We start from the raw sequence: 24,454 nt of genomic DNA on the forward strand, positions 1-24,454 counted from the left end.
TGTAGGCTATTTGCCCTCTTTCGCTCCACAGTATTTCTGATATCCATATGAATTGTGGCTCGTTCGTACCCAGCCTCCTCCCTTACAAACAATGCATTGGACTCTTTGTCCCCTCACTTAAGTTAGCGGAGTTGAACGGGGATCTCCTGGTGGAGTCTATACACCTCATGCCGGCTTCAAATCAAATGTTGTATTTGTCACATGCTTCTTAAACAACAGGTGTAGACTAACTGTGAAATGCTTGCTTCTTAACATCTCATTTGAGAAGTTCTGAGTGGGCTATTCATTTTGTTTAGTTGCTGGTGGTTTGTTAGGCTAAGCTCAGGACTTACCAGTCAATGTTTAGGACTTCTGTTATGGGTTGTAACAGTCTGCATTGTTTCTTGGGCAAGAGGCTGTTCCTGGACTGCAGTGGTGAACCCTGGACCTGTTTCCTAGGTAATGGGCAAACATGATCCCAGGATGTTCTGTTGTGAGGAGGCTGTTGAATGGAAGAATAGAGGGGGGGGGGTGAAAAAGGTGTTCCATCAGGGGATCTCCAGCACATGGCAAAGTTGGATTGGTGCTGTGCTTGGATTTTGTGTTCTACTAGAGTAGAATATGTTGTGCTCACTTATTAGGCCTATTTGGTCAGTGGTTCACTGTTGAGCGACTAAATTGCACTATTGTAACTAGCTGCAGTATGCCATTTAGAATGTGTGTTCTGACTTCTCCTTAAGCTCAATAACATACACATGTTGATTTACCTCAGGTCTGGCATAGCCTAATGTTTGTGGAAGAAGTGATAGAATTATGATTCCAGCTGATCCATTGTTTCCCTCGCATACAAGTCCTGCATGTATATTTAGTCTAATGCGAACTGCTGCTTATTTGACCTCCATTCTGAATGTGTCGTACAGCCTATTTGCCTTGACCCACTGACCTTTCAGAATGCGCCCCCTCCAGTGGAAAGGCAAACGTCAGCGACGTGATTCTGATTAACTTAGCCTATGTGTCTGAGGTGGACATCATTAATGACCGCACTGAAACTCCTCCTCCACTAGCATCTCTGAATGTCAGCAAGGTAAGACCAGCCAATCACCTCTCCTCACACCCTCCTTGACACATCTCTTTCTCATACCAAGTAATGACGAATCATCGGACATCTGGTCATTTTGTCATTAGCTTTATCAATAAGTCCTGCTCTAACTCACTTGAGTCAGCTAATTGTGGTTCAGTCAGACTAAAGACTGTAATTAGTTTAGGCAAGCTGATTTATTCTAGTTGAATCAGGTGTGTTTATGCTGGGCTGGAACAAAAACTTGCACACCCATTGGTTTTCAGGACTGGAATTGGGAATCCCTGTCCCAACACGGAGTCAATGAATTGTATAATTTTAGGAGCTTTCACATGTTGATTGGAACCATATGTTTAACCTGAATGGATTGTTTGTCTATTTAAATAATGAATGGCCATTGTCTTGCCCCAAAAAAATCCTGAAATGTTCCATCACCATATCATTCAACTTTGGTCGGCATCAAACAAAACCCACCTGTTCCACATTTGACTAAAATGATCACTAAGCAGTTTCTAATATTTGTTTGTATTGCTAACAGGTGGAAATTCCTTAGTTCCTTTCAATGCCAAATATAATGTTTTCCTTTTTACATTAACTTCCAAGGGCTTTTGGGGTTCTCAGTTGAGAATGTTGGCTATTGTGAACAGCTCTAACGTTTTGGTTCTCCTTTTCCAACACGCCTGCAGCTTGCCAACAGAGCACGGTCGGAAAAGGAAGACAAGTTATCCCAAGCATATGCAATTAGTGCTGGAGTCTCTGTGGAGGGCCAACAGCTATTCCAGACTATACATAAAACGTGAGTATCGTCTCCTGTCTCTAATACTGGGGCTCTGCTTCATCCAACTATAGAAAAATCTGTTATTTACTTACTATGACGGTCAGAAAAGGCTGTTTTAAAGAAAATGTGCTACCCAATGCATTTAAATAGTCTCATTGGATGTTGAAGTTGCCTTCACTGATTAGTTGACCAGTTTGAATGCCAGTCTTTGATTCGGTAATGTTTTGTTTTAAACCCTATCAAATAGTATGCATTCCATTATACCTCTTGGTTCTAGTGTTGATCCCTGATTTGGCCTAGACTATGACTGTAAGTCTTACAGTACCAACACTGATTGACCAATTTCTAATGTAAGCTGTTAATTCTGTAATGTTCTTTTGTTTAATTTGTTTGTAAATTTTCTTCAGCGTTGTTGCTGTTCGATATGCACCTGTCCACCATCCGATACCTGCTGCATGGAGTCATCTGTCTAAATGTGTGACCTGAAACCTTTAACCTCAGTACCCTGACTAAAGGCAGCTACTGGGTGCTTTTTTTCAAAAACATTCTCCATCTCTCTGTAGCATCAAAGACTGCAAATGGCAGGAGAAGAACATCATGGTGATGGACGACGTGGTCATATCCCCACCTTACCAGGTGGAGAACTGCAAAGGCAAAGAGGGTAGTGCTTTAAGTCACGTACGCAAAATAGTGAGTATGCCTTCCCACCATTCATTCACTATTGAGGGAATACAGGAATGGCAGTACCAGAAAGTTGATTGAGGATAAAATGTTACTTGTCTTGTCCCCTGCAGGTGGAGAAACATTTTAGAGATGTGGAGAGCCAGAAGTCGGTGCAGCGGCCACAAGCACAGCAAACACAGAAAGACTCCACCTTATCATCTTGAGCCGGAGATTCAGTCCGGATAGGGGGTGTGGGAGGGGGAATTGGTTGGGGGAGGTCACAACGTCAAAGGCAGTTTTGGTTTGTTCTTCTCTCTTCCCCCTCCCTTCAACATCAGAGGTGTCCAACAGGACAAAAGGGGGTCCCAATCGAGAGGGAAATATCCAGTTCATTTTTAAAGATAATCTAACAAAAGTTATCTCAATTTGCCATCATTCCCCACCCACACCCCTCTTCTTGACCTCTTACCTTCCCTTCTGTTTCTTCTCTCCTCCTGCCGTCAAGCCTGCTCCTCACTTCCATTTCACAGAGAAAAGTCACTTGATTTCTATTCATTGGTTGATCTATTTTCTAGTCATTTCTCGTAAATTTCAACAGTAGAAATTTATGGTAAGAGATAAAGGACCTTTTCTAATATTGAAATACTGTTTTGACAAGAACACTAATTTTAATAGCTTTCTTGAAAGCACATGGTTATTTTTTTAACAGCTGACTGAAAGGATGCCAATAGTGACGTGTGTGAATGGGATGAATGGGAACTCTCACAATCTTACAAACATGCACCCAGTAGGTTATTGAAATTGCGGTTTTCCCTCAACGGGGGAAAACACTCAAATTGTGTTAACATTATTAATCTGACATAAAATAGACTTGAAATACCTCCCCCAAATTGTCCTTTCAGGAAAAAATACAATTTGTAAACACCCATTTGGTTCTAGTAGCTTGAAATATTTTCATGAAATGCTTTCCTTTTTTCCAAACAGACATGACTGTCTGCTTTTACCCATAAGCTCTTGCTGCATGGTCCCACCTAAACTAAATATGCTCTGTTTTTCTGTGTATAGTTTTAAGTCTGGAAGCTAAAGATAAAGGGCATGTGTTATTTTAGAGTAGAGGCTGGGCTGTTTTCCTCTTCCCTTTCATCCTTGTCCCTCATGGTCTTTGATTCTACAATACAGTACCTCTTCCACGATGGGACCACATTGAAATCCAGCTCTTTTCTTACACTCTCCATCTCCCACTCCTATTGTCTACCGACCATTGACACACTTTGGCAGGTGAAATCTGCTCTTCCGCCCGACTCAATGCATTCCTCCCATGTTCGAACAAGAAAAAACAAATTAATTAACCACGTTGGCCAATATCATATGGCGTGCCACTGAACCGTGTGCGATGAGATCGATCTCAGTTCTGTATGGGATGCTTTGTATTCACTTTTGGAAAAAATGTACTTAAAGATATCTTGCCATGTTTGAGACTGGGATGGGGAGCAGGTTTCCCAAATGGCCCAAAGGCCCCTATCCCAGCCTCGTGTTTATAACAATGTAGCCTGATTGGAGGCTCGGCCAGTGGGGTTAAGTTGTGACAGGCATCCGCGTTGTTTACCCGTCCACCGTGTGTCAACGAGGCTGCCGTTGCCAAGGTTTCCTTCCCAGTATTTTATTTTTTATTTTTAAATAGCTAGTAACATGGAAATAAAAAAAAAAGGAGAAAAAAAACGAAGTTTGCAGTTTGTCATGTTTCTTTTTTTGGCCTTTGGTGTTCATGGTTTTCTACTTTGGGATGTAGCAATCAGTCTTTTGTTCACACTCATATCAAAATATTCCTCAGGGAAAAGGAATTCATCTTCAACTACCAATTGTTTTGTTAAATGCATTATTTCAATGTTTTATTGAGCTGGGTCATCTGGGATCGATGAAATGCAAACCATTTTTGTTCTCTGCTATGCCTTCAAATTGTCAGCAGAGGGCATCATTGAAATGTAAATGAAGGTGAGATGTATGGCTGTGGTAAACATGCAATGACCATGTCCATTCAATAGGTCATATCAGACAGTAGCCAAGCTCTAAGGTCTTGCCTTCAATAAACAATAAGTATCCACATAACAAAGAACCATGGCACATTGTCAGAATTACACGTAATGACATACCTAAAAATCAATTTGGTGAAATGCCACAAAGGGTGTTGAAATACTGTATGTTCCCTATTCACTCACTTAATGAATTAGAGTAGGCCTGCCTACCTGTCATGTGACATTGAGGGCCTCTAGGGGCATTTGTGGGCTACTCCACAATCAAAAATACAATGGAGATGCACTCAACCAATTAAAGGAGCCTATTCTTCCCTATAGAATGGCATGCTTAGTCACTCATATTGTAGTTTCACTCTGGCTTTGGTTCTGACATGTTTTACCTCAATTAAATCATTCATTCAGGCTGAGAATAGTTTTCCTTTGTCCAGGACTCCATGTATAGAGGTGAAACCGTACGCTACACATGCGTTGGTCAGCAGGACCATGTATGAACCTATTATTTACAGTTTCCCCTTTATCACCACCTAGAACCCCTCCAGATGCAAATTGTCCATCTATTCATTTGTGGTCAAACTCAGATGGTGTAGCAACTGGTGGCATGTTAAACTTGTTGAGAAGAATATTGTCTCAATGGATGCCTTTAGAGTAAGAAAATGCTGTGGTGTGGCAAGTTTGGAATATGTTTGCGTATATATAAATGTATGAATGAAATATATGTGTATATTTAAATCTATTTACGTAAGTATTCCGATCCTTTACTCAGTACTTTTTGGAAGCACCTTTGGCAGCAATTACAGCCTCGAGTCTTGGGTATGTCGGCACAAGCTTGGTACACCTGTATTTGGGGAGTTTCTCCCATTCTTCTCTGCAGATCCTCTCAAGCTCTGTCAGGTTGGATGAGAAGTGTCGCTGCACAGCTACTTTCAGGTCTCCAGAGGTGTCCGATTGGGTTCAAGTCTGGGCTCTGGCTGGGTTACTCAAAGACATTCAGAGACTTGTCCCGAAGCCACTGCTGCGTTGTCTTGGCTGTGTGCTTAGGGTTGTTGTCCCGTTGGAAGGTAAAACCTTTGCCCCAGTCTAAGGTCCTGAGCACTGGAGCAGGTTTTCCTTTGATCCTGATAAGAATCCCAGTCCCTGCCGCTCAATAACATCCCCACTGCATGATGCTGCCACCACCATGCTTCACCGTAGGGATGGTGCCAGGATTCCTCCAGATGTGAAGCTTGGCATTCAGGCCAAAGAGTTCAATCTTAGTTTCATCAGACCAGAGAATATTTAGGTGCCTTTTGGCAAACTCCAAGCGGTCTGTCATGTGCCTTTTACTGAGGCTTCCGTCTGGGCACTCCACCATGAAGGCGTGAGAAACTTCCAGAAGGACAACCATCTCCAGAGAGGAACTCTAGAGCTCTGTCAGAGTGACCATCGGGTTCTTCATCACCTCCCTGACCAAGGCCCTAATCCCCCGATTGCTCAGTTTGCCCAGGCTGCCAGCTCAATGAAGTCTTGGTGGTTCCAAACTTATTCCATTTAAGAATGATGGAGGCCACTGTGTACTTGGGGACCTTCAATGCTGCAGACATTTTCTGGTACCCTTACCCAGATCTGTGCCTCGATACAATCCTGTCTTGGAGCTCTATGGACAATTCCTTCTACCTCATGGCTAGGTTTTTGCTCTGACAGAAATGTGCCTTTCAAATCATGTCCAATCAATTGAATTTACCGCAGGTGGATTCCAATCAAGTTGTAGAAACAGCTCAAGGATGGGATGATCAATGCAAACAGGATGCACCGGAGTTCAATTTCGATGTCTTAATACTTATGTAAATAAAGTATTTTTGTTTATTTTTAATACATTTGTTAAAATGTCTAAACCTATTTTTATTTTGTCATTGTGGAGTATTGTGTGATTACTTTTTTATTTAATCAATTTCAGAATAAGGCTGTAACGTAACAAATGTGGGAAAAGTCCAGGGGTCTGAATACTTTCTGAATTCACTGTTTATAACTATTGGACACAATTTGATGAATGCACCATGTAAACTCTGCGTGAATGTGATTTAATACGACGCAATGACATTTGCTCAGAAGAAAATCACAAACTACATATTGTGTAATTAAAGTTGGGGGATAGCAGGGCAGATGTTCCATCGTCAGTTTTTCATATTAGAAAAACGAGGGTTCTTCAATGGGTAACTGGAATGTTTATTCTACTCTTGCTAATAGCAGGACACTGGATAAATTGAGGTGAAATAAAAGGGAGGGGTCTGAGAAGGAGTACGAAAACAAAAACTATTCGATGGGAACCTCTGTAGGGCGGATGATTTGTGGATTAGGTCTCGACGAAAAAAGCGGGAGGGAGCGTGACAAAGAGAGATGACGAAGGAGTTGGTTTACTGATGCGGCACCAGCGCTTCTCATTGTTGATTGGAAATAAAGATTGTAGGTAAAGTATTGTTTAATTTAATTACGAGGTACTTACCGTTGCTGTTATCGTTCGTTGAAAAGGCTTGCTGTTTTGTAGGTTTAAAAAAGTAACATTTAATTTACATTTTACTGTATTTAAAAACGCAATTGTGTGTTTCTGCAATTACCAACAATAGGCTATGCGTAAAACCTTCACATTACGCGCAACCGGCTCACTGCTGGTATTGTGTACAGTAACGGATTCTGAGTTTTCTAACTTGTATTTTAGAGATGTCGACTAGTTCAAGATATTAAAAGCCTACAGATTAATATATATATAATATGTACATGTTTCTCTATCGTACCGAATACTCACTACTCAGCGACAGCATCTCCAAACCATAAGTATAATGGTTGTTTGCCTTATTTTGCAGATATTCCTCAGATATCTGGATTCTGACACTCCACTCCAAACGTCTTCAAGCCTTGTCGTGATAAAGCACTTTCGGTGCACATTTTGCAAGTAATATGTTATTTCCTGCTCTGCTGGCGCTGTCTTCAGTGGTAGGTTCAAAAGAGTGCCCTCACCACTGCCTCTGCTACGAACACTCGGATTTGGTGGACTGCCGAGCGCGCGGGTTCCTCCAAGTGCCCCATGGCCTGTCCCATGGCACCTGGCTGCTGGACCTGGGTGGCAACTTGATGATAGAAGTGCGGAGCCGTGCCTTTGCCGGACTTTGGTCACTGCGTGTCCTGGTGCTGTCTGATAGTGGAATCCAGCTGCTGCAGCCCGAGGTAACACATGCGAAACCCATATAATGTCATATACTCATGGGGTCTTACTGTAAACATTTTTGTTCTAGCCCAACACTAGTAATGGATTGAGAAACACTGTGATAGCCTATGCATTAGTGGCATAGTTTAGCATAAGGATTTGATGGTGGATATGAGGGTTTGATGCCGATGATTACTTTTTCATGTTCATAATTTATTGTACCCTCCTCCGCTCCCAGGCCTTCTACTCCCTCTCCTTTCTGGAGAAGCTGGACATGAGCCGTAACAAGCTGCTCCGGCTGCCGCCGGACTTCTCCCACAGTCTGTCCTCAGTCCGGGAGCTCCGGCTGGACCACAACACCCTTGAGCGTCTGGAAGTCTCCAGCCTGGAGCACCTGGAGAGCCTGGAGAAGCTGGACCTCAGCCACAACCACATCACCTTCCTCCAGCCAGGAGCCTTCCGGGGCCTGTCTCGACTGCGCCACCTCTACCTCCATGCCAACCAGTTGGGAGCTGTGCGCCATGGTTCCCTGTCCATGCTGCCCGTCCTGGAGGCCCTGCAGCTGGGCCAGAACAACATCACTCACATCGACACGGAGGCTCTGGCTCCCCTGCACAGCCTCACCCTGCTGGGCCTGGAGGGAAACCAGCTGCAGCACCTTAAGTTCAAGACCTTCCTGAGCCTCCACACGGCCGGCACCCACCTGCAGCTAGCTGGCAACCCGTGGAACTGCGACTGCGACCTGCACCGGGTCTTCAGCAAGCTGCTGAGTGTACGCCACTTGCACGTTGACGACTACCACAACGTGACGTGCCACGAGCCTCTGCAGCTGGCGGGTGCCTCGCTGGCGTGGGTGGACAGTCAGTTGTGCATGGCAGAGACGGCCACCGTGCTGGTAATCACTGTGACGGTGCTGGTTACCGTGTTGGCAGCTGTGGTTATGGCTGAGCACACCCGCAAGAAGAACCAACATGGCAAGAACTGGGACGCTGAGTCGCAGTCCCAGGAGAGGTGACTGTCATGGGGGAGGGACACTGAGTGAGTGTGTAATCAGTTCGGTAGATGCATTTTCCCTCACTGATCTAGGATCATATTTCACACCATGCTTCCTGGTCATTTTATGTTTGAAGATAAAAAAGGGGCCATTTCCCATCTGCAGCAAACTGACTGTGAGGGTTCATAACACACCTCAGGCTCAAAATGCTCCTTAACATTCAGTTGTATTTGTTGGAGGCATTCATTCTCTCTTCTACTTCATCATGGTCATAATGCATGACCCAATCTGGTTCCAAGAGTCTGAGAAACAATATTTTAGAGTATGAGCAGTTTTGTATGATGTATCTAGAAGTCTGTGACTTGTGGAACTGGAGGACTTGGACATTATTTTTCAGTGTATCATTTAAGACCTACCTGAAGTGTTTGACTGCTTACAATTTATCCTGTTAATTTATTTCTTGAAACACCAGTACAGTGTTTGTCTTTTTCTGTTCAACATTTTCTCTTCAATGTCTATTCCATTTCTGCACACTGTTGAGAAAAAACGAGTCATGTTTCAAATGTAGGACCTAGTACAGTAGTTATTTTTGTTTTCATGAATGATGATGATGATTATATTTTAACACATGGATATGTTTGATAGGGAATTTATTGTATACAGATGGTAATAAAGTATGATTATTTTTTTGACTATCTTGTGATGTACCTGGATTAAATCTTTGCCAGATTTGAGTATAGTGGTCTCCACTTTCCCTATTCCATGCACTGCACTAGAGCTAAACCCTCCCTTAGATGATCAACATCTGCTTTAGTCAAGGTCAGATTATTCACCAATGAATCACCACTATTCCAGCTCACACACAGATTAAAGCCGGTTTCAATCTATCTCGGTCTGCCATGATGTAACAAAATGTTCTCCCATTTTAGATGAAAATGTGCATTTGGTAACATACGTTTTGCTTGTGGGTTTGGCCTCCAGCCTGGAGAAGCCGGACCTCGGCCACAACCACATCGTATTCCTGTGGCTTTGGTGATATTGAAATAGAGAGCACAGATGAAACACTTTGAAGTACTTAATTTTAGGAAGTGCGCAGTTTTGCATTCGATTCCGATAAAGGACATGAAGGATTTCAGATTCTGACACCGGTCTTTGGCCAGAGACAAATTGCTGCAGGGTTTAAAAGGCTTAGATCCAGGTCACAGGGAGAATGATGTGGCATATGGGCCTGGCCTCTAGAGCAACATCAGCAGATTACGGCTCTGATTAAAAACCAGAGGAGGAAACAAACTGCCATGGGTAGAAAACAGACAGCCACCCAGCTCAAACCCCTGGGCAGACCTTATCTAAGAGGAGGATAATGTCCAGAGGTTGAACCTGTATCGGTACTGATGCTGTTTCTGCTCAGCAGCCTTATAAATGGATCTGGAGAAGCAATTCAGCAATGGAGATATGGGCCAGCCACCCATGTGACCAAAGCTATTATCAGATGAACCTGATAACAATGATATGACGTAACAATGGCATAATAACTGTTTACTACCAGCAGGTGTGTATTACAATGTTTTAGTTGTCAGAACCCAGTGCAGACAGATCTATGAGATTGACATAGGGCATTTTATACAAACTAGCTCTCATCCTTTACTTAAAACCCAAGACAGGACAGACAAAGGTATAAATTACATAATTAAATTCCATTCGCTCATATTGCACAACAGAAACCAGATGCCATTGTCTCTGAAAAAACCTCTCTAATTTAGCCAAGAGAAAATAGTATGGGATTTTACGACATTAAAGTATTCATAATCAAACCAGAGGATTTCCTTAGCTTCCTACCTTCAACACCCCAGTTCAAACCTAACCTAGCCTCAACCACAACCCTAACCCTAGACTCGTGTCCACATCCCTGTTCAACCCTAACCCTGAACCACAACCCTAAGCCAAATCAAAACCTTTGCTTTATGTCCACATCCTGGTCCACAAACCAAATAATCTGTAGTAATTTAATTGAGTTACACATTTTCAGATACTATAGGATGATTTGGACATAAAGTGTGCAGATGCTAATATAGGAACCATTGACTTGCATTGGATTTGTGCCACAAATACTTAAAAGTTAGCATTTTAATCAGTGGCCAGTTAAACCAAAGCATGGATTGTTGTCATACCTTGTCCATGGACTGCTTAAAGGGTAAGGAAACAATATGTAATTTTGGTGAACTATTCCTTTAAGTTTTCTAATGCGTGTTCCTATTTTTTATTTTATTATTAACGTGTCTGTCATTCTTGTTAATAGATCTAATGTGCTGTTGAAGATTAGCCAGGAGGGCATTTCTTGTTTCCCACAAGTTGCATGAAACTATTTAAAATAGATTTTGTGGAAACTGTTGACAATTGGGGGCGCCAAACCCACCATTTGAGATGATTTTGTCGTTTCCCAAATGTACAAAGTAGAGCGTACACCGTGGTGGAAAAAGTACCGAATTGTCGTACTTGAGTGAAAGTATAAATACCTTAAGTTACTCAAGTAAAAGTGAAAGTCACCCAGTAAAATAGTACTTGAGTAAAGTCAAAGTATTTGGTTTTAAATATACTTAAGTATCAAAAGTAAAAGTATATATTTCAAATTTCTTATATTAAGAAAAGCAGCCGGCACCATTTTCTTGTTTTAAAAATGTACAGAGAGCCAGGGGCACACTCCAACACTCAGACATTATTTACAAAAGATGCATTTGTGTTTAGTGAGTCCGCCAGAACATAGGCAGTAGGGATGACCACATGTTATTTTCATAAGTGCGTCAATTTCACAATTTCCCTGTCCTGCTAAGCATTCAAAATGTAATGAGTACTTTGGGTTGTCAGTGAAAATGTATGGAGTAAAAAGTACAATATTTTCTTTAGAAATGTAGTGAAGTAAAAGTTGCCAAAAATATAAACAGTAAAGTACAGATACCCCCCAAAAACTACTTAAGTAAAAATACTACTTAAGTACTTTACACCTCTGAGCATACATAAAGGCGTCATAAGGACTACATAAATGCTTCACAAATAATCGATAACTGTATGTCATAATCAATAAATGCACTATGTATGTTTATACACCATTTATAGAGTATGACATATGCTTATAGGTGATTTATAGGTGAAGCCTTTATGTAGTGCTTATAAAGCCTATATGTTAGCTTAGTACTTAGTAGGACAACTCCACACAGGCATCTGGGCTAGCTCCCAATTGACTCCGATTCACTCCTTGAAGAAGAGCTTTCCTTGTCCCCGAATCGCCCAGAATGCACAGCGCTTCACACTGACAACGCATGGACTACGCACACAATGGGCGTTAATTCGTTAATGTAGTTTCCCATCTCCTCAAAAATATATCTGAAAGAGTCGCGGACATACTTTTCCCAGTGTGTATCTGTTGATTTAAGGTTACTATGGTTTTGAAGATTCTGTCTCCATCTATTGGGGAAAAGGAAAACAGTAATGTCCAGAAAATCAATAGAATCAGTGTATGGTGTATTTATGTGAGGATGATTTGTGTTAAAAATGTGAATAAACTTAGTATTTTTACTGTGGTGCTAAACACCAAAGATGTTATCCTAATAATGGAAGTAGATCAAGGACAGGGTTGGAACACTTACTAAATATGGTTTTCCCAAACATCTGGCCATTAAAGTGAGAATCCTTTGTTAGAGCTGCAGGATCTTTGCTTGGGCGGAAGACATCGGGATTAAATAGGATTTTTAACTGCTTTCAAACCCTACTTCTGTACTGATGTTTGTGTAGCGACGATTGATATTGTGGGCCTGGAATGGGATGTGTGATATGTTTTAGACTTTTATTTTGACACGCATTCGAAATAGTTGATAAAAGTACACGCACATTTTTGTTTTATCATTTGGAAAAAACAGTTTAATGCGAACAAATATAATATAATTATTTTACTTAACTGGTATAAGATATATCGAGTATTAAGATATTGTCCATAATTATTTTCCTTATTTAATCATTTACACTTAAAGACTACAGGACAGAACTCTTATTCTGAAGGATTGTTATTCTTGCTGGTTTGACACTCGTTTGAGTGAGCAGTTTGTTGTTATTGAATGTTGTTGAATTGTATTAGCTAGCTAGCTTTAACAACGGTCAGTAAAGTATCGATTTGATTGAAGACCAATGGAAATGCGACGAACATGTCGACCATAACTTTTCTGCCGTCACCGCTCGAATGCTTGTGGTCTCGGTTCCATACCACCAGCACTGCAGCAGCGTGTGTCTCTTGCGAGGTGAGTTGAATCGCTAATGTTAGCAACTAGGTTAGCTATCAAATAATCGCAATCAGACTCGGGAGCTGGCCAGTGATTAGCCAGTTTAGCAACAGTGCACCCACACACATCTGGCTACTCGGGGCTAAAATCTGGTTTATGGCTGCTGCACTGGCACAGTGCCTAGTACCTAGCATCTAGCGAGCGCATTACGTAATTGTTACAGCACAATTACCACAATGGTTGGATAGTTAACTTTAGGGAACTAGCCATCAAACCAAACACTATCTACCTAGTTGTCAATCACAATGGTAGCCTAAACACTCACCGCTGCTAACGTGACTTGCTAGGTAAGACATTTTGACATCTGGCCTTCTCATTTTTCAAGATTTGCATAGCTATATGACCAGCAGGGTAAAATAATCACAGTGGTTATAGAGGATGCAACAAGTAAAGGTGAGTTGGTTTTTCATAGTCGAGCATTCAGAGGTGGAGACTACAGGTCGACCGATTATGATTTTTCAACGCCGATACCGATTATTGGAGGACCAAAAAAAGACGCTATCGATTAATCGGCCGATTTTTATTTTTTTATTTGTAATAATGACAATTACAACAATATTATTATTGTTACAATTACAATTATTTTAACTTAATATAATACATCAATAAAAATCAATTTAGCCTCAAATAAATAATGAAACATGTTCAATTTGGTTTAAATAATGCAAAAACAAAGTGTTGGAGAAGTTAAAGCTAACGTTTGAGTTCCTTGCTCAGAACATGAGAACATATGAAAGTTGGTGGTTCCTTTTAACATGAGACTTCAATATTCCAAGGTAAGAGGTTTTAGGTTGTAGTTAATATAGTATTTATAGGACTATTTCTCTCTATGCCATTTGTATTATATATACCTTTTGACTATTGGATCTTCTTATAGGCACTATAGTATTGCCAGTGTAACAGTATAGCTTCCGTCCCTCTCCTCGCCGCTACCTGGGCTCGAACCAGGAACACATCGATAACAGCCACCCTCGAAGTAGCGTTACCCATCGCTCCACAAAAGCCGCGGCCCTTGCAGAGCAAGGTGAATAACTACACCAAGTCTCAGAGCGAGTGACGTTTGAAACGCTATTAGCGTGCTAACTAGCTAGCCATTTCACATCGGTTACACCAGCCATTAGGCTGATAGTCTTGAAGTCATAAACAACGTTGTGCTTGCGAAGAGCTGCTGGCAAACGCACGAAAGTGCTGTTTGAATGAATGCGTACGAGCCTGCTGCTCCCTACCACCGCTCAGTCAGAATGCTCTATCAAATCATAGACTTAATTATAACATAACACACAGAAATACGAGTCTTTGGTCATTAATATGGTCAAATCTGGAAACTATCATTTTGAAAAAACGTTTATTATTTCAGTGAAATACGGAACCATTCAGTATTTTATCTAACTGGTGGCATCCCTAAGTTTAAATATTCTTGTTACATTGCTCAACCTTCAATGTTATGTCATAATTACGTAAATTTCTGGCAAATTAGTTGAGCCAGGCTGCCCTGGCAGCCTGCAATGACCGCAATGAGCCAGGCTGCCCAAACTGTTGCATATACCCTGTCTCTGCGTGCAAAGAAACACAAGAGAAGTGACACAATTTCACCTGGTTAATATTGCCTGCTAACCTGGATTTCTTTTAGCTAAATATGCAGGTTTAAAAATATATACTTCTATGTATTGATTTTAAGAAAGGCGTTGGTGTTTATGGTTAGGTACAGTCGTCCAACGATTGTGCTTTTCTCGCAAATGCGCTTTTGTTAAATCATCCCCTAGCGTTGCATCGATTATATGCAACGCAGGACACGCTAGATAAACTAGTAATATCATCAACCATGTGTAGTTATAACTAGTGATTATGATTGATTGATAGTTTTTTATAAGATAAGTTTAATGCTAGCTAGCAACTTACCTTGGCTTCGACTGCATTCGCGTAACAGGCAGTCTCCTTGTGGAGTGCAACGAGAGGCAGGTGGTTATAGCGTTAGACTAGTTAACTGTAAGGTTACAAGATTGTATCCCCCGAGCTGACAAGGTGAAAATCTGTCGCTCTGCCCTGAACAAGGCAGTTAACCCACAGTTCCTAGGCCGTCATTGTAAATAAGAATGTGTTCTTAACTGACTTGCCTAGTTAAATAAAGGTATTTTAAAAATAATAAAAAATATTTTAAAAAATCGGCGCCCAAAAATACCGATTTCCGATTTGTTATGAAAACTTGAAATCGTCCCTAATTAATCGGGCCATTCCAATTAATCGGTCGACCTCTAGTCGAGACAGCAGGTGCAGTAGAGGTAGATGTGTAGCTAGCTAAGTATACATATGTCTGACTGAAAACTTGTGTGGCCGCACAGCTCGTTCTAGCTAATCACATATTCTGCGTGGTGTCGAGTAGTGATGGGCATTGAGCTCGGTTCATGTAAAAGAGCCGGCTCATTTGGCTCCCAAATGGCTCTTCATTCAAAAATATTTAAATTGATATAGAACCTTGAAAAAAAGTGCAAATCTCCAATGTAAAGCCAAAAGGGTAGGCTACCATAATGTGAAATGCACTTTCAATACATTTGTACCGGGACAAATTATTAGATGGCCTGCGTAAAAAAATTATTACGCACTGAAGATCAGCGTCGACCAGTTTGACGCGCTGTTTACACTGTTTACCGGTGTTATTACTGTTGTCGCCCCAGCCCCTTCTTTGGGAGGACGGAGGCTAGCATCCAACGTTATTGTGCATTAACGTCGCCGCCTCCTGCATGTCCTATCTTAAAAATAGAAGTATAAAGAGGGATTCCTGCAAATGAAGGAACGCCCCGAATTGCAGTCTGCAATTTCACCCTTCTCAACTGAACTGGGTTAGTTAAGCAATAAGGCACGAGGGGGTGTGGTATATGGCCAATATATCACAGCTAAGGGCTGTTCTTATGCACCACACAACGCAGAGTGCCTGGACTATTGGCCATGTACCACAAACCCCTGAGGTGCCTTATTGCTATTATAAACTGGTTACCAATGTAATTAGAGCAGTAAAAATACATGTTTTGTCTTACCCGTGGTATACGGTTTGATATACCACGGCTGTCAGCCAATCAGCATTCAGGGCTCGAACCACCAAGTTTATAAATTAACATTAATATTGCCGTAAAAGTGGAGTGGGCTAGTGTTGTGGATTCACATCATGCCTGTTATCTTTCTCAAGGCTTAGATTTGTGTCGATTTGGCAAAAAATATAAACCTATCCTTGTGTCAAATCTCTTATCTTTTATTTGCCGGCCATGACATAAGTGCTTCATATTTATTTGGCTCACAGATAACCCTATTCAGGCTGATCCTCTCCACTTGGCCTACTGTTTCTATTGTCAGTGCCTATAAACAGGTGGATTATCTAAATGCTGTATTATACTTACGTGGGGTGGGACTACCTAGCATATAATCTCTATCAAGCTTGAGCTTTGAGTAAATGGGAGACCTGAAAACAGTTGGCCTGCTCCTTGGACAGGAATTAGGATCTAAAATACATTTTATCTAAGGTTTAGAGATTAAGATATTTATGTAATCTGTTTACATGTTGTATCTCTCTTTTATCCTCACTACCCCTCCCCTCTCCTTTTACTTTTTCACACTGAGAGCAGCCCCATTGAAATGGAAACACCCAGGACCTTGTTAAACAGGAAATAGACCAGGTATGCTATGCACAAACGCCTCTCTTAATCTCAGCATTACACACTCCATTTGGTTGAAGTCATACTGTTCTTATGATCTATGTTACTGCTGTCGTCATCATGTTGCTGTGCCCATGCTGTGAATCTCTTTTCTTCTATCATGAAGGTCTAGTTAGTTTGTTTTCATCTTGTTTTTCATCTTCTTTCATCTCCTCCATTTTCTTTGAATCATGGCTTGAGTTCATTTAGCTCATCCATGTTCAGTTCATATCTCACTTCAAAGTGAACAAAATTATAGGTAGTTGAAATACAATCTGAATCTTGGCATAGAAGTGTCAATCTCTTTGAATCCTAATGTTTCATTACTGGGGCTGAAACTTGTAACAGTTTGATTGATATATTGCACTGTACACCTTGTACTGTGTTTGCACCATAATAACATTAATGCTAAGAATAAGAACCCACTTTCCTGAATTAGTAACTGTTCCACACACACTGTAATGTACAACTTGGTACGTAAACACAAACACAGCATGTACTGGGCTAGTTTTGGTTTGCTAATGCCATGTCAATGATCAGTGTGTTGGTTGTAGATATGATTGACAGTTCTGTCAGTAGTGGAACTGGACCATCAGGCAGGCATTACACACTTGTGTAATTAAGATGTCGGGCAGACTCCGTGGCATTGTGACCCAGTGACATCATCAGAGACAGCAAGTCCTCCGGCTACTCCCAACAGGGGCCTAGGAGGAAGGGCTTTAGACTGCCATGCTGTCTACATGCTTCCCCAATGGTCCCATGCATCACAACAAACAGTGAACCCTAAAACCTGATTTGAATTATTTCTCGACTGTGAAGGAAAATAAGTGCGGACCACGTGGTGGTGACGCAGGACTTTTTCTGTCTGAACATGAGGGATGCAGAGAGGCCGGGCTATGATGTCATTGCTTTGGCAGGGGAAATGATTAAGGTGTTGAATCTCAGACCGTGCTCTTCAAATTCAGTCCAGCTTGTTCTCAGTGCCGACTGTAATGAATCATTGAACAAACTGTCCATGGTGAAGAATTGGGATAGGAGGGTTCACAGTTAGGCAGTGTTGTGTAGTAGGGGACAAAGTAGGGGACATGGAGGCTTTGGGTGTTGTTAGGCTAGTCTTTTTGTGCCAGTCAGACTCGCACAGCTTTGAACATCTGTTTTTTGTCTCACCCCAAAAACCTGACCCTACGCTTCCTCACAGAATGTGAAGCTTGTTTGAAATAGAAAGTGAGAGCCTGGGTGTTTATTTGTATTTCTTAGGCAGGTAGGCAGATGCCTGTGTGGAGTTGGTTTCCATCTCCTGACATGATAGCCTTTATCTCCAAAAGTTCTATTGGTAATAAAAGGTCTTGAAAGATGAGCTCTGTCTGTTGCAGTTGCTTTGCAAATCAAGAAACGGATGATCCTTTTAGTGTTTTTAATGCTAGAATGAACATTAGGCTACTGAGTATTATTAACCTGGCAGGGGATACACTACTGTAGGTCTATACCATTAAGACCAAAGACAGAATCCCAGGTATTAAAAAGTGTTCAGATGGCGAGAGTTCTGACAGGAGAGCATTACAGTGTAAGCTCAATGCTCTGGGTCTTGAGATCAGTGTCTATCAAATGATGGGATTTATCTGGGTTCTAGGTGGAGAAAGACTACAAAGTTGGGTAAATATCAGGAGAAATTATATGGACAAGATACAGAAGCAAAATAACACATAGCTAGCCTAATATCCATGCTGAAACGATTAGGTCAGTCACATGTGGTCCAGTTGAGGGATGCAGTAACTCATTGTGCAACATGGTGATACAGTCTATTAGTGCTCAGTACATGCTACAGGTGTGGCGTGCTGTCATTCTAAGGGAAAGTAAAAGTCCCTCCAACAGCACATGACCAAGATAATTTATAATAAGCAAAACGGGTCTTTGAAAGTACAGGATTAAAGTGTGTCTATAGGATATCTGGGTATGTTGTTGTTTTTGAATAATTCTGGGTTTGTTTAACATTTCTGTCAGCTGTTTTGTCTCAGTAGGACTTCTACTCTGTTTCCCAACTGGTTGTCAAGTCAACATGGTTTACCTGGACAACAGTCCAGTGTTTTATCATTCTTATGGCTCTTCTAGCTATCGTTCTGTTGTCTTCTGTTATCGTGTATCATTGTATCTATCACAAGTTCACAACAACCCTTCAGGTTACCATGTCACTTTCACTAGAGCTTCCTGGACAGTCCCTGCGGCATCTTTTGGCTTAGTTAAATATTAGTGAAACTATTTCCATTTAATTATGGACAGTGTTGATGGTTTTGGTAGAACTGAATTATCATAAGTGTATTTGATTAAAGCACTCTGCGTAATACCTTTCTGGGAAATTACAGGTGAGTCACTCTTATAACACTCGTCAGCAGCTGACTTGACTCATTTCATAAGAACCAAAAGTGTGACAGTTTGTAAAAGATGGATAACTCATTTTCTGCTCGCTACTAATAAGCAGCACCCTTTCAGCACATAGCCTAGGCCTACATCTATCTATGGAAAAAGGTGGACAAGGGCAGTGGAGCAAGTTTGACGAAAGGGGATGGGTTGCCATGGAAACTGACATAGTATATTATGAACCTGTTTTTAGAAAGAGCCCGGTTTGAAAATAACCTGTTTTCTTGAAGGATTGAAAAGCCCTGGGGAAGGTCACCATTGGAGTTCATATGTTGTGTGAACTCAGACTTCCCATGCAATGCTTCTCTTGTGACCTCTCCTTCAGCTTGAAAAGTGTGGAGTGGTGGCGCTCCCTTGTCCTGACAGCATAATATGTTTTTGTATGTGCTCCAACAGTTGTAGCTAGATTGTGTAAAGGTGGAAGCCTCTGGAACATGGCTCGAGTATCAGGAGGCTATTGTTGTGATTTTGGTTCACAGAGAGCAGCTGTGTTAATCCGCCCATCGGGCTCAGGTTACTGCCGTGTTGACTTAAAGGTCCCGCACAGTCATCCTATTTCCCAAGTAAAAATAGCCTTTTAATCACCAAACATGCTCAGAATTTAATACATTTTACCTTCTCTCAGCTTAACGATCAGTAAGCCTGAAAAAACTGTCTGAGTGGGCAGGGAGTTTATATTCATGTGCCCTCCTTGACTGACAGATCTTTCAAACATCCCTGTGTACATTGCCAGGTAACAAGGTAAATGGGCCACAAGTTATTGATGACCAGGTAAACAATGGACCACATGTCATTCTGAGCCAAAACAGTATGCACCAACCCATTTTCTCAGCAAAATGCTCTCATGGTTCACAGAGCTGATCATGGACTGTTGAATATCAGCAGCAATACACAATTGCATTTCTATTGTTTTGTAGCTAATTACAGAATACAGTTCACTGATACACTTCTTCACCAGAATTAGTAAAGCCTGAGTCACCTTAGACATAAGGGGAATGTACATGAAAACAGCATACAAAAAGTGAAATTTATTGGTACCCTTGCATTAGCATTATAAAGACAAATATGTTCAGAATTGTATGTATTGATCAGATCTTTATTGGATTATTTACAATAGGCCAGCATAGCTGAAATATTGATCAACATGAACACTCATGAGAATAATAACGGTGGGAAATAATGGTTAGACGTCATTTGACCGGGCAGACGGGTTTGGCCGTGCACTTTTTACTGAAACTTTTCAATGTTTTGTATTTGGAGTTTTTGTTTTTGTGTGCCTGAAATGCTCTATATTTGAAATGAATAACTATGACTTACACTATGTTGGGTCTGGTCACAGCATATCCCCCTTTCTTTTTCTTGCTAAAGCTGATTTAGTATCACAGCATTCCTGCTGCGGTGGTTGCCTGGGAAGCAGTGCAGACAGAGTAGATGTTGGAGTTTCTCCAGTGTCTTACTACAGCTCGATGAGTGGAAAGATAAAAGGAGATGGAAATAATACCCCCCCCCCCCCCCCCCCCCTTAAACATCACGATGAGCCCCAATGACACAAGCTACATTAACTGTAAGACAACAAATCCTATAGAACAAAAACCAAATAGTGACTATCAGGTGTGTTACAGAAGTTTACAGTCAAAACAACCACAGTTACAGCCACCGTGTCAGACTCCTCAACCTCTGTCACGTACATTATGGTCAGAGCTTGTAACATCCACTGATCCACTGTCCATGATGGTACAGCAGCCGTCTTCAGGATTAGCTTCCTGGCAAGACCCATCCAATGTTCTCCCCAATTGATAAAGCATCTTCGCTCTAAATTTGCACTGCACACGCGTGACATGATCGTAATTTTCGGTGCAGCCGGTCCCCCTGAAATGAAAAGCAGCCACTGCTGTCAGATGTCTTCATTCTTCGGAAAATAGTGTAACGATAAATTAACACTGGCATCCAGCCACAACACAGAGTTGACAAGGGTTATGTATCGTTCTGCTTGAGCCATCTCACGGTTCGTAAACAAAGCCATATGATGTGCTCATGTGATGACTGTTCAGGTTTTACATATTTAAATGAGTTAAGATTATAAGACTACCATAGGTGTATGACATTTAGAGCTTTATGTGACGTTGCGGAAAGCTGTTAGTAAATCCTGCCTCCTGGATCCAAATCACATTTTATTTGTCACATACACATGGTTAGAATATGTTAATGCGAGTGTAGCGAAATGCTTGTGCTTCTAGTTCCGACCGTGCAGTAATATCTAACAAGTAATCTAACAACTTCACAACAGCTACCTTGTAAGTGTAAAGGAATGAATAAGAATATGTACATAAAAATATATGGATGAGCGATGGCCGAACGGCATAGGCAAGATGCAGTAGATGGGAACAAGTACAGTATGTACAAATGAGATGAGTAATGCAGGGTATGTAAACATTATATAACGTGGCATTGTTAAAAGTGGCTAGTGATACATTTATTACATCCAATTTTTTATTATTAAAGTGGTTAGAGATTGAGTCAGTATGTTGGCAGCAGCTACTCAGTGTTAGTGGTGGCTGTTTAACAGTCTGATGGCCTTGAGATAGAAGCTGTTTTTCAGTCTCTCGGTCCCCGCTTTGATGCACCTGTACTGACCTTGTACTTTATGATCAGTAACTTTATGATCAACTTTGTCAATGTACCAGCTAGTCATTTTTCATAATTGGGTCAACCTACAGTACTATTAACTGGTTTCATTTAAATATCATAACATTTCACCGTTCTCTACCTTTTTAAATTGCATTCAAACAGCCATCGATAAAATGCAATTGTGTCCGTAGCTTATGCCTGACCATACCATAACCGCACCGCCACCTCTGTTCACAACGTTGACATCAGCAAACCACTCGTCCACACGCCATGCAGCCCGGTACATTTGAAACCGGGATTCATCTGTGAAGAGCACACTTCTCCAGCGTGCCAGTGGATATCGAAGGTGAGCATTTCCCAACTGAAGTGGGTTTACGACACCAAACTGCAGTCAGATTAAGACCCCGATGAGGACTACCAGCATGCAGATGAGCTTCCATGAGACAGTTTCTGACCGTTTGTGCCGAAATTCTTCGGGTTGTGTAAACCCACAATTTCATCATCTGTCCGGGTGGCTGGTCTCAGACAATCCCACAGATGTGGAGGTCCTGGACTGGCATGGTTACACGTGGTCTGCGGTTGTGAGGCCGGTTGGACCTACTGCCAAATTCTCTAAAAGGATGTTGGAGGTGGCTTTGTGGAGAAGTTAATAAATGAATTCAACAATACATTCTCTGGCAACAGCTCTGGTGGACATTCCTGCAGTCAGCATGCCAATTGCACCCTCCCTCAACTTGAGACATCTGTGGCATTGTGTTGTGTGACAACTGCACATTTTTTTGTGGCCTTTTATTGTCCCTAGCACAAGGTGCACCTGTGTAATGCTCATGCTGTTTAAACAACTTATTGATATGCCACACCTGTCAGGTGGATGAATTATCTTGGCATAGGAGAAATGCTCACTAACAAGGATTTGAGAGAAATAAACTTTTTGTGCGTATGGAACATTTCTGGGATCTTTTATTTCAGCTCATGAAACACGGGACCAACACTTTACATGTTGCATTTTGTATTTTTAAAACACAGAAAAATCACCTTTTTGACTGCACTGGGCCTTTTACCAAGGGGTGAGGCACTAAACAAGAAGACAATGGCTGGCAGTGTAACACTATGCAAAGCGTTGTATTACAGTAGATTGCGCAGCAGCAAAATTAACTGCTGCACCAAATTCTGTTAAACACGGCTATTCAGCTATGCTGCTGTTTTACCTGCTGAGAAAACTGCAAATAAATTTCACAATGAATGCATTATGAGTAAAGATCACCACATGACTAATGCAAAAATGGTATGTGGATACAGACTGCATTCCATCAAGCCACATTGATATTTAGTGTAGGAGACCATATCGGTACACACTACTAAGTGACAGATTAGCTGGAGGTTTGCAAGAGCACTTTTGTGGCCCATCAGTAGCAAGTTGAGCTCTCATTCCAAGGCTATGTCCGTTTTAGGCTTCTCCTCTGAATCCGTTAGCATGTGATTTTTGTACATTTATCTGCATTGGGCGGTGTTTATGTGTTGCCATGGCAAGGAGCTGGTCCTCCGCAGTATTGGCTGGGCCCAGTGTTTCATCTGCGGTCCTGCCTGTTATAGTGGGTTGCCATGGGGATGGGCTGGTCCTTCTGCAGCAAGACCCATTAACCTATTGGATTAGGGCTCATACACTCTGTCAGGCTAGTGAACTGGAGGGGAGCCCTGGGAATGTGTCAGGCAGTTGTGGATACAAGTAAAGGAGGGATGTTCTAACCAGTTTAGTAAGATGGTGAGAGTTCTAGGCATTTTTGATGAATGTGTTATTTTGTTTATCTCTCAGGTCTGTCCGTCAGCCACCCTCCGTCACCCCTGCGATCATGGAGGCCCAAGCAGGGGAGGAGCCAGGCCCAAGTTGTTCGGCTCCTGCATCGCCTGACCCCGCCCCCAGCCCACATAGCGAGGCAGTGACCAATGAGCTGCAAGAGCTGTCGCTGCAGCCCGCCCCCAACCTGCTGCCCCTGAGAGATAGGAAAAACGGTGAGTCCCTGTTCTGATTCCAGGCAACTGCCATCAAGCCCACCGATGAGATTAAAACCCTGGTGGACTGATGATATATGGTGCGAAGACCATCCACTTCCATCAGAAAACTACTGGTATGAACTGTAGAAAATGAAAACCAAGACTGCAGTTATGAAGTATGGACAGGTTACTCAGTCTGAGGCTCTGTGTTGTGTAAACACTTCTATAATGCAGGTAGAACTGTAGAACTATAGAACTATAGAACTGTAGAACTATAGAACTGTAGAACTATAGAACTGTAGAAACGTTAGTTTGCTCTCATACTTCCTCTCACTTGGCACAGTACCCACAGTGGTCTCTGGTCAAGGAGGGAGAGTTGTATGGCAAAGTTGTTAGAATTCCAGCTGAAAGAGCTCAATGAGGTGGAGGAGAGTAGTATCTTACCCATGTGCACTCTGGGTCAAAGGGTACCTGGAATGCAGTTTGCGAAAGTGCACTTGAGGAGTAGAAGCTGGTGTGCGGGAATAAAACCCAGCTGAACTTGAGCTTCTCTCATTAAGTCATGAGGAGGAAGAGCTTGTATATGAAATTATTTTTACAGACATGAGGAAAATAGGAACGTGTGTGTGTGTGTGTGTGTGTGTCTAGGCGATAAAGTCTAAACATGGGGGCTACTCTCTCCTTTTCAAATCAAAGTTTATTTGT

The 24,454-nt window shown here is 41.8% G+C and overlaps 2 protein-coding genes and 1 pseudogene across 3 annotated transcripts in view; all 3 read left to right on the forward strand.

The window, feature by feature from the left end:
• LOC139421310 (protein LSM12 homolog A) overlaps nt 1-4,217 on the forward strand; it is a 6,600-nt gene extending 2,383 nt beyond the window's left edge. The window contains exons 2-5 of the mRNA XM_071172063.1: nt 930-1,063; nt 1,744-1,853; nt 2,399-2,525; nt 2,630-4,217. Coding sequence (XP_071028164.1) covers nt 930-1,063; nt 1,744-1,853; nt 2,399-2,525; nt 2,630-2,722 — 464 coding nt within the window. The 3' untranslated portion in view covers nt 2,723-4,217. The remainder of the gene's footprint in view (nt 1-929; nt 1,064-1,743; nt 1,854-2,398; nt 2,526-2,629) is intronic.
• Nucleotides 4,218-6,900: 2,683 nt separating this feature from the next.
• Nucleotides 6,901-9,339, forward strand: LOC139422233 (phospholipase A2 inhibitor-like). 2 transcript variants are annotated; one of them, XM_071173406.1, is made up of 3 exons: nt 6,901-6,974; nt 7,497-7,729; nt 7,948-9,339. In XM_071173406.1, exons 2-3 carry the CDS (start codon nt 7,637-7,639, stop codon nt 8,722-8,724), a joined length of 870 nt encoding a protein of 289 aa, XP_071029507.1. In that variant the 5' UTR covers nt 6,901-6,974; nt 7,497-7,636; the 3' UTR covers nt 8,725-9,339. The 2 variants fall into 2 exon arrangements, with proteins under 2 accessions (XP_071029507.1, XP_071029506.1); XM_071173405.1 differs by having other exon boundaries at nt 6,910-6,974; nt 7,369-7,729.
• Nucleotides 9,340-12,784: 3,445 nt separating this feature from the next.
• LOC139421311 (myocardin-related transcription factor A-like) overlaps nt 12,785-24,454 on the forward strand; it is a 52,283-nt pseudogene continuing 40,613 nt past the window's right edge.

Source organism: Oncorhynchus clarkii, chromosome 12, assembly GCF_045791955.1.
Source record: "Oncorhynchus clarkii lewisi isolate Uvic-CL-2024 chromosome 12, UVic_Ocla_1.0, whole genome shotgun sequence".
Lineage (NCBI taxonomy): Eukaryota > Metazoa > Chordata > Actinopteri > Salmoniformes > Salmonidae > Oncorhynchus > Oncorhynchus clarkii.

Coding starts and splice junctions, on each gene's coding strand:
- LOC139422233 (XM_071173405.1), top strand. CDS start 7,463: ATGTTATTTCCTGCTCTGCTGGCGCTGTCTTCAGTGGTAGGTTCAAAA. Junction 7,730..7,947: donor TCCAGCTGCTGCAGCCCGAG/GTAACACATGCG, acceptor CTCCGCTCCCAG/GCCTTCTACTCCCTCTCCTT.